Source organism: Xiphophorus maculatus, chromosome 3, assembly GCF_002775205.1.
Source record: "Xiphophorus maculatus strain JP 163 A chromosome 3, X_maculatus-5.0-male, whole genome shotgun sequence".
In the NCBI taxonomy this organism is placed as follows: Eukaryota; Metazoa; Chordata; class Actinopteri; order Cyprinodontiformes; family Poeciliidae; genus Xiphophorus; species Xiphophorus maculatus.
In genome coordinates this window covers 18,376,309-18,391,582 of record NC_036445.1, presented here as the reverse complement: position 1 = coordinate 18,391,582, position 15,274 = coordinate 18,376,309, and the positions used below count along the sequence as shown (strand labels likewise).

The following is a 15,274-nucleotide window of genomic DNA, read 5'->3' as shown; positions in this document are numbered from 1 at the left end:
TCCCATCAAAATTGCCTGTGTAGCAATTGTGTGCTAAACTCAAAGGTGTTAGTGATCCAAAAAAATATTAGTGACTTTTTTTTTCTTATGTTTGTTGCTACTTTTTATTTGTCTGCTTGTGGCAGTTCTCCAAGTCTGTCAGGTCACACTTATTCTGTCAGATTTAGTTCTAGACTCTCATTTTACCATTTGTAACATTTCATTTCTTTTGGTGAATAAAATGTTAAATAGATTGTTGTGTATGATTTACCTTGCTGTGCAGCTGAAAAATAATCACCCTTTATAGCTGAGACCTTAAAAACAGATCTGTGTTTGGATCCTGATTTCACCCACCTTTACAGAAACACTCGTTCCATTTAAAAAAATTAATCCTTGCCCATGATTCTGCTTCCACCATATTTCACTTTGGGTACAGTGTTCTTTTGCCGATGTGTTGGATTTGTGATAAACGTATCTTTTGGGAGTTGAGTCCCAAAGTTCAAGTTGGATTTATCAGACCATAGCAGTTTCTTTAAGCCAAAACTGGATGTGTTATTTAGTGATTTAGTAACACATCCAGCAGCTCCGGTGCCAACCAGAAGTTTCTGCAGCTTCTTCAGAGATCATTTCAGGGTTTTCTCAGTGTCTGATCAGTTTCTATCTCCTATTTTCATTGATTTTTAAAGAAATTTCTTATCAGCTTTACCTTTATTGTTAACTTGATAAACTTTTTTTTTCCCTTAGTAGCCTTTATGAGAACTATGGCTTTAGCTAAATTATGAAAATTAGCAAAAATCAACAAACCCTTTTATCTCAGCTGAACTTCCTTTCAGGTTAATCAGATTGAATATATTTAATAAGAAGTGTGACCTCATGTAATCTATTTTTACATGAATACTTGATAAATGTCATATGTGGAAAAGTTAATTTTTCACACAAAAAACTTGTGTAGATTTTGATAACTATAAGCAATATATCAGATCTACTTTGGACTCCCAACCCTTTGAATATTCAGATCAAGTGAATCTACTTTTTTCCCGCCCCTTTCATTCATGATACCCCTGGATGCACTTGAGACACCCCCCATGCCAGACTCTTCTTCTATTTCTAGGAGGTTGTTACTAATTAGGATCTCCTAACCTAAATTTGCACACAAATACACGGCAGTAATGTTTGGGCTCAGCAGTAGCAGCTGGTTGGAGGATCAGCCAGCCCCCTACTACTTTCAGTCAGATTAGAGTCAGTAGTCTCACACCATACACCCTCCTTCCTTCAACCCCCCACCCTTCAAGCTCACATGCACTTCAAAATATACAGTCTCTAAATCTGCACCCCACTGAGTCACATCTGTTTAGTGAGAGCTGCCTTTCAAAACACGTCAAGTCTGACTCGTATCACGGCATCATAATGAACAAAGCCAAGCAGCAAATATGGAAAGAAAATATAACTTTTTTCTGTCATAGAAAACAGAGGAAAAAAAAAAATCCAGAATGCATCTTCACTTTCAAAAATGTGTCGTTTATTAAAAGATTTCTGTCTTGTGTCATTGCTGGAAAACAAAGTAGTCAGGAGGATAATATCAGAAAAAAGATGAAAGTGAAAGAAAGAAATAGCTTCGTTTGAGAGGAAGATACTAACAGGATTGAGGGGGATGTAGCAGAGATGGCAAGGGCAGAGCAGTGCAGCCGAATGGGGGAAGGGACGCATTTACAGTCAGCGTATAATGAGAGAAAGGCAGCTAAAATAAACAAAACATTGTTATTCCTGACTAATCAGCAGTGGATGCAACAGTAAAAATAAACCCCCAAAACATACATCCGAGAAAGCCAAAAAAAAAAAAGCAGGTTAACAAATAAGTGCAATTGGTTTCTCTATCATACTTCAACAGTAAACAAGAGTGAGGTGGAAGACAACCCCCCCGCCCTTAGGCTCTGATCCAGAGTCTGGATCTGTGACGGAGGGTTTGTGTGCTCGTTGCTCCAAAAACATGGGCAGTAACATGATGTCTGCCAGGCGGGCTCTGTGTTTACATGTAGGTGTTTTAAGAGGTGTCACCTCCCTCGGTACAAAATTAGTGAATTAATTACAAAAAAAAATTACAAATAATTTCAATATTTATATGCTTCTTTTTTTTAATACAAGTTGATTCGATCACAATGATAAAGATAGCTTAATATTTATATGAATGTTAGCTTATTTTTTAATTTAAAAATAAATAAGGGGGTCCTATGAAGCATGTAGTACAAATAAAGATTTTCTAGCTAATTTATATATATATATATATTTTTCTTTTAAGAGCACCAGCAGTTCAATTAGCTCCATCGCTGATTAGAGCCCAAAAAGAGCGTTAAATAAAGATTATGCTCAATCATACACAACAAAATTTATAGCCACTGCTGACAGTGTGCATATTCGGTCTGTGGAAGCCTTAAAACCAGATTTCTTCAACCACAAATTAGTAATAAAATACAACAAAAAGAGGTGGCTATCTGATTTCAAGATAAAATACAAACTAAAAAAGGGAAATACAAGTCTTTTTTTTGTGGAACCCTTGACAGAAACATTTTTGTATTTATATATATATAAAAAAAAACAATGGCAATTTTTTTTTTTTTTTCCAAACATCAATGTGATAGCAAGGATCTTTGTGACACCATTGCCCATAAATGGCAGGGATGAGCGTTTTTAACATAAAATTAAATATTACATAATTTCTTAAAAATCCTCATCCAAATACATAAAAAAAGTGTTAATTTTCTATGTTTTTGTTCATTGCCATTTGTGAAAAATTTTGTTAGCCTACGGCTAAGACAGCGCCTCCTACAGTCACGGTGATGGATAGTCACAGAATTACGTACCTTACTAGAAATATTTTTGTGTTTGAAGATAAAAGAAATCAAGTAAACCCTTGTTTTTGTTTTTACATTACTGGTTTCTCACCAAATTACCTGAACACATACACACACCATATCAGCTTGAGATGTGGGCAGTGAGGACAAACAGATATCAGGATATCGGATCTGGACGCTGTTGGTTTAGTTGTCTACTATGTTGTTGGTTTTGATGCATTGGTGCATTTTTAAAATGTACAGACTACATGTTGGCTTTCCTTGATTGAATGTGTTATTGGTTTTGTGAAATGCAAACAATCAAAATGCACTGAAAGCACCAAGATCTTTTTCAAACACATTGGCAAAAAGGCACAGTAGTCCATTAGTCCAGTCAAAATATTTTATCTGCCTCCTTTTTTCTCCTCATGATAGTAGTAAAAAACACATGAAATGTCAAAAGTATCGAAAACCCTCGAAAAGGAAACTGGGCCAAACTATGCGAATGCACAGCAGGCGGTAATCAGCTGCCCAATAAATAAATATAAACAATAATAAATAGCTGCAGTGTCTGATTGAAATGTGAATAAATTAACAATGGAACTAGAGTCTTATGTCTGAGTGGTTGCTGTCTTTTCTGTTTGCTTCTCTCAGGCTGGTCATTAAAAAGAAAAAAAGAAAAAAGTCTTTCTTGACCCTGATCGCCGGTCGGTTTGCAGACAGACACTGGGCGGCAGCGCCTGATTCACAGCGAGACGGGTCGTTGCTACGGCGTCGCTCCTCTGGATGTGAAGAGTTCAAACATTTTGGAATACATTCGTGGGATGTTAGATGTTTGTTTTCCACCATCTTCACTGACTCCAACACACCACATATACAGCATATTAATTAGTCAGTGCTGTATTTTTCACCTTAAAAGCCACAGGACTTGGCTTTACTCACTTCACACTTATTTTTCTCCTATCCTATCTACAGTTAGTTGTAAAATCAAACAGGACTTCCTGTCATAACACAAATATTAGCTCACTCTGTTAAATGCTCTGATTGGAATCATAGCATTCTAGGGTTTTATTTTAAATACTGACATCAGACTCCAAAGTTTGTAAAGTTTCAAGTTTAAGATAAAGTTGTGCGAAAACAGCTATCTCTGAATATATTGTTTGCTTTCATGCTATGAAGTTATTCTCTTAATTGCTCTTGAAACTCGTTCCAATCTCCATTGACCATCTTTGCACCTGTATTCCTGATGTTTAGGTGTATTCTAGTTTTTTAATTATAACCTCTTTTAGTGCATGTTTGGATTAATATAAAATTAAGAATATTACTTTATCAATAGTTCTTTTTAATATATATCTGAAACACATTATATTCCATACTGTGTATTTAAAAAAAAAAGTTCAAAGGGATAGTTTGGATATTTTTAAGTGAGCTTCTGTTAACGGTTATCTTACCATTGGTGGATAACTCTCATTAAATCTTGATCTAGTATAAATTTGGGATAGTTGGGCCTGGACTTCTACAGTTGTAAAACAAGTCCAGCCTCAAAAGCACCACAGCGGGGTATCTACACGCTATTTTGTGAGCCTTTAGTCATTTGGATTTGTTGGTTATTCACACAAAATCCAATGATTACTCATAGAGGCGATGGAGGTGGGAGGCGCTCCGCCGCCAGTGATCTTCCTGTGTGAAACTTCCTGTGGGAATTGAACAAAGGAAGCGTTTTTCCTACTAAAATAGGCATAAAAGTATACTGCCATTCACTTAAACCTTTTCCATACCACATAGTTACTCCAAGCAGGAACACTTTACACCAGAGTTGTTTAACTCATTTTGATTTTGGGCCACATCAAAATTCTGAATGCTCTTAAAGGGTCAGTAGTGCCAGAATGTATTGATAAAACCAATTCAACTGTTAAAATATCAATAAATAGTTGTTTGTTTCAGCATTCAGTAAGTGTTTCTTAAAATTACATAATGTTGAGCATCTTTCCACAGTGGTCAGTCCATCCAGCATTTTATGAATGTCTTTGTGTTTCTTTTGCAATCAAAATCATTTTGTGGCACTAATTTAGAAATATTTGCAAGGAATTTTTATGATTTTTGTGCTAATGTATGATGTTAAATGACTTTATTAATCGCCGTATTACTTGACATAACTTGACATCAAGGAAAGTTTTAGGCCAATTTTGAGAAAAAAAAAAAATAGCGGTAAAAATCAAAATAAAATGTGGGAATCTGCAGACTTTGTGTCAATTTTAAGTGAGTTTTGCAAATTTGTTGAAAAACTGGAGGGACTTATTAATGTAAATTGGAGTCTAGAGGGCCACGTAAAAAGCTACAGTTGGCCATATTTGGCCCCTGGGCCTTGAGTTTGACACGTACTTCACATGTTCTGTTGTCAGTATGCGTTTCACAGAGGAAGACCATGTCTAACGCTGCCTCCAATACCAATTGTTATGTAAATTATCACAATTTTCTGTGTAAATAACCACAAAACAGTTTAAATAATAGGCAGACTCATGCTATGACATCAGCATGAGTCTGCTTTTAGACCAACTATTTAGATTTATATTAAACAAAACCCAGATAAGACATTTAGTGCTTGTAATCCTTGATCAGAACTTCACTTCAAAAATTTCCCCATCCCTTCAAATTTACCCATAGCAATTTATCGTTTATATCCACCTCCACTAACTGCTATTCTCTTCCTTTTGAAATGCATTCATAAACAACGCTTTCATCCCTTTCTTTGTGTTGCAGCAGCTTTATGCCTCAGGTGGTTTAAGGAGAGCAAGGCTGCTGGCTTTTTGCTCTCTCTGTGTGTCAGGTCTCCACGGTGGAGGGGCATACCCGAGCCAGAGGCTTCAGCGAGACAAATGCGGGCTGGTTTTGACCTTGACATGTCCCAGTGCTCTCTGTCTCACCTTGCAGTCCAGCAGCAATGGGCTGGCTTTGGCACTGTGTTGGTTTCTTCTGATTTTTGGGGTTTTTAGAGGGCGTGGTGGATGAGATGGAGCAGTCTTGCATAGCTGGACTGCCCCTGCTCGCTGCTGTGAGAACGATTTCGCCGACACTTTCCGTTTTTATGGCCTCATGCGAGATGCACGTTTTTCGGGGGGACGGGATGGGAGCGACGTGCACCCACGTCAGCCTCGGCTCGGAGCTCTGAGTCGCCTTGTACTTTGAGCGCTGGTCCAGCTCCTCGCCCTCGCTGTCATTTCCCTTTGCGCCGTTGTTTAGCTGGCTGCTGCAGACCACATCTGGCAAACTCGGGTTTGTGTCAGAAGCCAGCAGTGGAGAAGCAGTGGACTGATCCCTTTCATCTTGAGTGTGCTTCTTCCTCCTCTCCTCTCCACCGGTACGACGGCACTTGATAGGTACAGGGGAGGGCGTGGGGGAGTCAGTGTCTGTCCAGCTGAGTCTGCGCTTCTGGAAAATGAACAGGAGAGCAAGCAAATGAATATTAACTCTCAGCGGCGTGGCCGCTGGAGGGGGAGGGGCTTATTTGCGCAAGCAGACTGATGAAATGCACGCATTTTCACCTTGACGGGGATATGCAGCTGGTCCCGATGTTTGTGTGGCGGAGTGGAGCTGGAAGTGTCCTGGAGGGAGTGAGTGGGGGAAGTGGAGAAACTGGAGGACGAAGACACAGGCTGAGCAGAGATATGGGGAAACCAGAGCTTTAGCATCACCTCCACCTGGAGCAAAGTGTTCAGGTACTTCTCCCTAAAATACAAAGAAAAAAAAAAAAAGTCAGAAAACGTTGGGAAAATCATCACCAAGCGGTACTCCTGATGGATGCTGTGAATCTACTCCTTGGAGCGCTCAGTTAAACATGCAGCAGGCACAGAGAGTTGAAACTGAAAACCACCTCCAAAAGCTTTTGAACCGTTTAATAATCCTGACATTTATGGAAGTAGATGTCAGATAAAGGCCCCTGCACAGAAAAAATATTAATGTCCCTTAAATTTTACATATTTTATCACATTACAACTAAAAACGTCAATGTTTTTTCCACAGAGATTTTATGACATGCACCAACACAAAGTAGTGCATAACTGTAAATTTCCAGGAAAGGGATACATGGTTTACTGAATTTTGCTACAAATAAAAATCTGGCATGTATCTGTATTCAGCCTCTCTGAATGACTCACAGTTTGCTCAGATAGATACTAAAAGTTTTGCCAGTTCTGCTTTGCAAAACAGCTCCAGACCAGTCAGATGGGAAGGAGCACGTCTTTGACAGCAATTATCAAGTATTGCCACAGATTGTAAACTCTATTTATGTCTGACTAGGCCATTCTAACAAACCGATTAATCTAAACTGCTCCATTGTGATTCTGGCTGTATGTTGCCCCAATAGAAAGTTCAGTTCTCATCTCATCTGACCAAATTATCTTTTTAAACAAGTTTGCTATGTCCCCTACACCAGTGGTCCCCAACACTGGTCCTCAGGGCCAAGTGTCCTGCATATTTTAGGTGTAATCCTGCTGTTGCACACCTGGGTTAAATGAACAGGTGATTAACTGGCTTCTGCAGCAATTGAAAGAATGCAAAGGAGGTGATGCAATTATATGCATCAGCTGTGATGAGTCCACACTCATTAAAAACATGCAGGACAGCAGTCCCTGAGGACCAGGGTTGGGGACCACTGCCCTACACGATGTGTGGCAAAGTGAAAACAAGAATGGTTTTCTTTGGGCCATTTTCCATGAAGCCCACGTTTATTCAAGCCAAAACTAATAATTTTTCTGCCAGTAGATTCTTCCACCTGAGCAGTTGATCCCTGCTGCTCCTGCAACTTTATTTGCTCCTTTTTCATTATTATTATATCCAACAAACCTCTGAGACCTTCATAGAACAGCAAGATTTACACCGAGATTGTATTACACATAGATTGACTATTTATTTACAAGACTATTTATGAAGACAATTTGATGCTCTGGATTTACTTCAGGGGCAAATATAAATAAAAACTTAGTATAATTGTCCTTCCACTTTATAGAGTAACGACTCAATTCATGCTAATCTATCTCAAAGTTCTTATAAATACATCGAACTTTGTGGTTTTAAGGTGACAAAATGTGAATATTTTTGCAAAGCACTCTATAAATAGCGTGTGTGAACAGGAAGACAATGTGGATGACTTCTTACCCACAGTCTGGTCTCTGCAAAACCCCGACAATCCTCTGGATGCGATCCATGGCGACGCTCTGCTGGAAACTGCTTAAACCTGTCAATCAAATACATAATCCACCTGTCATGATTTACAGTGAGCGGACACATGAGAACACATACAGCCTCCACCTCAGGCACTACTTTCACTCAAACCCCACAGAGGTCATATGTAAGGAGCGAGGCTGTAGTGTCGTGCTAGTTGCACATTGTGCCTTATCAATGCACACTTGAGTCCAGAGGAAAACTCCTCAGTCCGGTAGAGAAGTCCTTACAGTCTGTATGTACCTACACCACGCTTGCAGGAGGCAGAGATTTAGGAATGCTTACCGTGGTCGAATCGGCCACTCTTCAGCCCATTCAGCAACTCGAGAAGCGGCCTGACAAAACCCTGCAGCTCAGCACACTGGCAGAGAATAAGACAGAGCAGATAGATTAGTTTCAGAAGAGGTCCCCCTCTGTACAAACACTGCCATGTCATGCCTCTCCTCTCCTCCTTTACCTTCTGAGCAAACAGCAGATCTCCATCTGATTTGGGTCTCTGGCTCGCAGCATCTGCATTGAGCATGCTGAAGTTTGCCCCCTTGCCGTCATTCTGCGACCTGTATGCCTCTTCCTCGCCCGAGAAGCCGCTGTACGCCCATTGTGACCTGGGGCTCCTCGAGCCCCGCTCCTTTTTGGATGCCACTTCGCCGATGGTGACGGAGGAAGAGGTGTCCGTCAAAAAGACGTCAGTGTCGTCCTCCATCTGTTCCGAGTCGCTGAGCACGAGGCTGTCGCTGGAACTCAGGGAATCGAAGGAGGGCTGGGTGGAAGTGCTTCCTTGAGACTGCATCACTTTGGGGAAACAGTAGTAAAGGATTTGGATTACTACAAGTCAGATTTAGCTTTTAGGAGAAACAAAACAAACAACATGCTTAGTGGAATGCAGAGTAAATTCATAGAACAAACATGTTTTCTGTTTTGGCGGTACTCCATTTTCCACATCTCTCTTCCTAAATATACAACTCCCACAACTCAAAATGGTGGGTATACCAGTGTCCTAGTTTAACATGGTGCAGAGTGGGGCTGGGGGTATATGCAGGAGGCACACAATGGTGGTACATGTCTGGCTCCCATTGAGGAGACTGGAGGAGAGTAGGAAATGTGAGGGGGGGATGGGAGCTCGTGTAGTGGTGAAATCAGAATAGGCACACTCCCACTCCACCACAGCCTCCGGTTGCTCTCCGAAGCCCCTCCTCTCTTCAGTCTCGTGCTTTCTCTACTCCACACACACCCACCCCCCTCCCAAGCAGGATTAGAGACACACAAACCACCTTCTTTCCTCTCTGGCTGCGTTACTGCATGCCGTGCAGCTCTCATCCCATCCTATTCGTTATGCACACAGCCTCTATATTTCCGCTCACATTTTTCATTCTCTCTGGCCATTGACGCGCCCTTCTCCCACAGTCTGAGCAATCTGCAAGCGTCCTCTGGTCTCTGATCCCACCAGCATATGTGGGGAAATAGGAATGTACTCGGTAGATAAACACCCCAGCTCTTATCAGAGAGACTGATAGATTTTTGCACCCACAAGGGCTAAGAGAGGAATGAAACACTCACAGTTTTGTCTATTTGAGATACAATGTGAATTTTCAACCAACTGGGTATTTTTAGATCAATATTACATGTTTTGCCAAAAAAAATAAAAAAAATAAAAAGAATTATCCAAATAATGCATCACTTGACTATGACAGAGTTAGTCCAAGGCAAAGTAGGCTGCTACTTAGGGCCCCTAGGGGCCAAGAGGGGTCCTCACGACGAGCTTACATTCCACATAGAATATCAATCCCAAAACTTTACATTCCTACTCAGAATAACTTTTAAATTCGCTCTTGATTCATGAATAAGAAATTGAAAAGACAATTTTAAATATGTAAATAATTTGGGATGAAAGTTGTGTAAACCTACAGATTAATTAACAATCATAGTAATTTTTAGTAAATTGAAACAAAACTCCACAAAATGTTAACATTTAATAATGTTAGGATTTAAAAGAACTGACAAAGCAATAAAAATACAGCAGATTAAGTGGTTATATTAATCGTAATAATAAGGGAGTAAATATTCAGTTCGGTAGCAATGTTAACAGACATATTAGTTTATGAACAGCACAACAAAATGCTAAAAATATTAAACAATTTGCTATTTATGATTTACAAGTCCTGATATAAGCGTAAGCCAACACTGGAGAATTATTCCTAGCTTCATAGCTAGTTTAGCAGTCATGAATTTAAAATTACTGCAGCTTCTTAATTTCTCTTGCTTCGGTTATATTTTATGCACAGTAAAACTGCGATCTGTAGTCACTAATTTATCTCAGTGATTAATTTAAGTGGAATTAGGGTTCTGCTAAGGGTTCCAGAAAGAATTGGTTCTGTAGCGAAGCTTGAAGCTTGGATGGATGGAGATGGGCTGGGATGGTGCACGCGGGCTCAGGTACAGAGACAGGTGATGGCTGCCCGTCTGTATGTGTGCGCGCGAGTAATCATGCCCACTACAACATACTAACACACACTGGACATTTTAATACAAAGTTGTCAAAAAAAAGCTCCTATTGCTTTCAAAAATAATACAAGACTAGCGAGAAAGAGTCGCGTCGGGGATGGAAAAAGTAATTGTTTTATAACAGCACAAACAGGATAAAGCTGGGCAGGAAATTCCGTTAGGCTAGTCTGCCAACTTCAGGAAACGCCAACAACAGATGATGAAAAGCGTTTTAATACTCACCGCCAGGAAAATGAGATAATAATGAGAGCCTCGGTGAACAACACATAAAATATCGCCTCTGGTTTGGGTTCGGTAGATCCGTCAGTACACGGTTAGTGGCTGGAACAGCATCAGCGAGTCCATCCTTTGCACACACACACACGAGCGCGCACACCGCCCGGTCTGCTCATCGATCTCTGTCTCAACTAGCTGCTGCTTCTCTTGGCAGTTTACGAGCGTCAACGTGTGCGTAGGTCCACGTGCCTACGCTAGTCGCTCTTCCTATTGGCTCACGTCCCGATTGGAGGCCCGCGCCATTGGCTGAGCCGCTCAGCCAGTGAAAGGATTACCGAGCGTTGATTGGACGGAGGTTCTGACCCTTATGACGGACACGCCCCACTCATGTGTCTCCGGTGTGTTTGGTGTCTGAGCGCTGCTGTTGTTGCTCTACTACAGCAAACGGTTGTAAACGCGCAGCGCCGGAGCAAGAGGAGCGCAATGTGGCCTAAAAGGACTCCGCCCATTACAGCAAAAACACAGAAACTCATAGAAAAAAAACAAAAAAACAAAAACAATAGGACTTATGCAACTAGGCTCGTAAATCGCCGGTGTAATTTGCAAATATATTAACAGGTTTTTTTCTTCTCCAGTCTGTTGGATCTAATTTAAGACACATTTCACAGAGGAAAAAGAAAACAAGGAACCCACACTGTCTGGAAACATGGAATTTGATTAAGGATATTTCACGTCTGTGTATGGAAAAGAAAAAAAAAATATTTGTATTTCAAAACTCCCAAATTGTAAAGATTCAATTCAGTCTTCCACCCATCCAGTCTTCCACCCATCCACCCATCCATTCATGCTATAAAAAAACAGTGATCTATTTATATTTTTAACCAGTAGCCAAAAGAGGACTGAAAATGATAGAAATTTAAACAATTTTGACATAAAAAATGTACAAACATCCACATTCATTAATTTAACAACAGCTCCATGTAAATAACATCTGAAGCTGGCACAGGTTTCTTTTACAGATTGAGCCTCGTGTCAAGACTTAAACATAGTAATTATAGTCATGTGGCAAGAAGAAGAGAGCACAGTCTGTCTCTAGGCAACTTCAATAACACCCATGTTTGATTTCAGGCAGGATTCAATTTGCACCATCTGTGTGTGCACACTCAAAACCCCACTCTCTGACAAGTCTTCAAATATTCTTCAAGAGCATTGTAAACAATTATAAACTGTTCATTTGATTCTGATGGGTTTTACACTTATTATCTTAAATTTTTCCGAAAACAGGCCAGAATGTTGCATTTACAGCCTTTTCTGATCTCTGATAACTGTAATTAGAAATAATCTCCAAACTACTTATTATGAAAACTGTTTTACACAAGTAGTTTTCCTAACGCTTTATATATTTTTTATTTATTTAATGCCTCATACTTTCTTTTAACACTTTTGAACCTGAATATTTTATTCTGTGTTGTTGCTGTTAGTGTATATAGGATCACACATGTAGTCACTCTTCAAGGTTAACCATGAGCAGCCATAGTTTGTCCTCCCCCTTTGCTTTTAGCTCACAACAGGGTGAACTCTGTGACCACCTCTCCATACAGGCTTTGCACTTGCTTGCATAGCCTGTTTACACGCACATATACCAACACACGTCCTCTCCTCTGATTATCTAATGCATTTGTCGTTTCTCACTTCATAATGCTTAAATGATGCATCAGTAGTTTGGCATGCTTTTATCAGGATTTTCCTACGTGCTGCTCCTCATGTTGCAGTCAGAGGATGAGGAGTCCGCCCCTCCCCCTCTATACATACAACTTACACATGAACTCACCGACCGCCCCCTCCCACCCTCCTCTCTCTAGCCATATACATTGCATACATAGCAGGGCGTAGCCTTGTTTGTTTTGCTATGCATTTCGCTTATCCCAACTATATGCACTGCCCAGACTGCTTTCTGTGATCAGGAAAGCAAAACACAGGTTAACCTTTGACTGCAGAAGCCAAAAGAAAGGCATCTTAGTTGAATGTATGGAAGAGGCAGCGGGTTCAGAGAGCTTACCATCCCCCTCCCGCTGTCAGAATTCCCCTGCAATACATGAACCGCCTGAACCTACTTTGAGTTTATGCTTGCTGAAGACCACCCCCATCATTTCAAGCCTTCCACTTCCCTTCCAACTAATTCCCATCCCCCGCCTGCTTCCCCACTTCTCTCTATCATTTGCTCCTTTAAAAAAAAAAATAAAAATCTCTGATATTGACAATCCAATTGTGTCAAGCCTAAACTTATGGATGAGGCATTTGTCAGCAGGTTGGATGAAAGTAGCGCACATTACTCTACAGTTTACTGGATGTTAATTTTTGAATGAGAACCACCTCAATTTGATGAACAAATTGAAAAAGACTTGTTTCAATTAAGTAAATAGTCCAGTCATCTTAGTCCAGTCACGTTTTTTCTCAACTAATGTTGACACTATCTCTGTAATAACTTTACCTGGAAGACAGTCACCTAGATGTCTTCTTTCTACTGACAGGAACTAAGAGATCAGGTATCGAAGGAATGTGGAAGGTCAAAAGCACAAGTTTGAGTGTTTGAGGGTAGACAACAACAGCAGAAATCTTATCTCCCTCTGGGAAGACGCAAGCACAACATAATGACTAAACTGTAAACGAGGGCCCCTCTTTACCCTCACTGCTCTTTTTTCCCCCCTGTGAGTCAGAGGCAAACATGTCCCATTTGAAGACAGAGTGGAAAAAACCCACTCACTGCAGCTTTGTTTTCCCCAGTCTGCACCTGCAGACCAGTTTTTACTTTCCTCCTTTAAATCTAAGGAGATTTTGTATAAATATTCAATACTGTCAATATTATTTCTCAGTAATACTATGAAAAAAAAACCGCTCTGGTTGATTTTTAAAAATTAAAGTTTGGTTTTCACAGTTTTGCATCTCCATCTGCAGTTTCTTGCAAAAAATGTTCATGCCTCTTGAAAAATCTACAACCACAAAGTGCATATGACCACCTTTCCACAATGTGTACAGAGAGGCCGAACACTGCCATTCTTCTGAACATTCCTCTTTGCAAAAAAGCTCCAGCTCAGGCAGACTACATTAACAGAAACTCAACCTTCAAGTTTTTCCACAAATTCTAAACTGGATACAGGTCCAGTCTTTGACTGAACCATTCTAAAACACAGGTTTGCTTTAAAGCAGAGGTCTGCAACACCCTTCCTCAAGTGCCACAGTCCTGCAACCTTTAGATGCATCCCTGCTCCAGCGCACCTGAGTCAAAAGGTTGAATTACCTCCTAGGCAAAGAAGCAAGTTTTGCAAAAGCTTGGCAATTAACTATTTATTTGATTCAGGTTTATAGATGCAAGGATGCATCCAAAAGGTGCAAACCATTGCTGATCTCAACCATTCCTTTGAGGCTCTGACTGTATGTTTGTTGTTGTCTGTTAGAAGATGAACATGTGCTCCAGTTTAAAACGTTTTATAGCCTTCTACGGGTTTTGAACTCTACCCACATCTCAATCAACTCTGATGAGTTTCCCTGCTGAAGAAAAGTTCCCCCACAGCTCCATGTTCCCACTATCATGTTTCATGGTGTGTTTCTGGTGTTTTCTGCCACACATAGCATCTTGCACAAAGACCAACAAGTTCAATTTTGTTTCTTTGGATCAGTGCACTTTCTCCCACATGTCTGCTGTGTCCACCCCAATTGATGATATCATGGCATTTGCCTTTCCTTCGGTCCAGGTTCTGTGTTCTGTGTTTATGCTAATCTTTTATTTTTAATAAATATTTCACTTTGCTTATTGGTGTTGGTTTAGGTTTAGGTTTTAGTTACAGTTCTGGTATTGCCATATGTATTGGGTTTCCCCCTAGACGCTGCACATTAAAAGCCAGTCGGCTTCTGTCTTTGGTGGATCCTCTGCTGTGTGGTCATGATATCTGGTTTTCCTAAGCTTCTATCTCTGTGTTTTTTGTTCTCTGTAATCTCTGGACTTTTCTTTCAATTAAACACAACATCATTTGGCAATTAACCATATTTGGTATTCCCATATTTTGGTTGGCTTATCTTTCTTGCATTTAAGTCCAATATTGGACCAAAACATGTGATATGTTATCTTGAAGCTTTGTTTCAATAATAGCCGTGTAGAATAGTGGAGCACATGAATAATAGGTGCATCTACTGCTAATACCAGTAATGCTAATACTTCTCTGGCTAATGCTCTCCTTGTCGACAGCCATGTAAGCCTGAAATTGTCCCTTAGTCTTGGCAAGTTCTGATGTCGAAGTGAACTTCTTGAGATGTTCAAAGCTTGAGTTATTATCTTATTAACTAACCCTGTTTTATATTTCCCCAGATCTTTATCACTGACCTTTTTACCTTCACAGTAATTCACTTTCAGGAAAAAACATTTTAGGGGTTGTGCTATTATATTTCATATTGTAGGCCAATATAAAACAAACAAAAACATTTTTTGTGAAGGTCGCGCTACACAGAACCTTTAGCTCATGTAAAATAAGTTT

General features: G+C 40.1%; 1 protein-coding gene across 1 annotated transcript; it reads right to left on the bottom strand.

Annotated features, from left to right (window-relative positions):
- Nucleotides 1-1,486: 1,486 nt before the first annotated feature.
- On the bottom strand, nt 1,487-10,928 carry LOC102234724. Its single transcript, XM_005810292.2, has 6 exons — nt 10,752-10,928; nt 8,485-8,819; nt 8,313-8,388; nt 7,962-8,040; nt 6,350-6,533; nt 1,487-6,236 (listed from the first exon to the last, which is right to left on the bottom strand). Exons 1-6 carry the CDS (start codon nt 10,795-10,797, stop codon nt 5,631-5,633), a joined length of 1,326 nt encoding a protein of 441 aa, XP_005810349.2. The 5' UTR covers nt 10,798-10,928; the 3' UTR covers nt 1,487-5,630.
- Nucleotides 10,929-15,274: the final 4,346 nt, after the last annotated feature.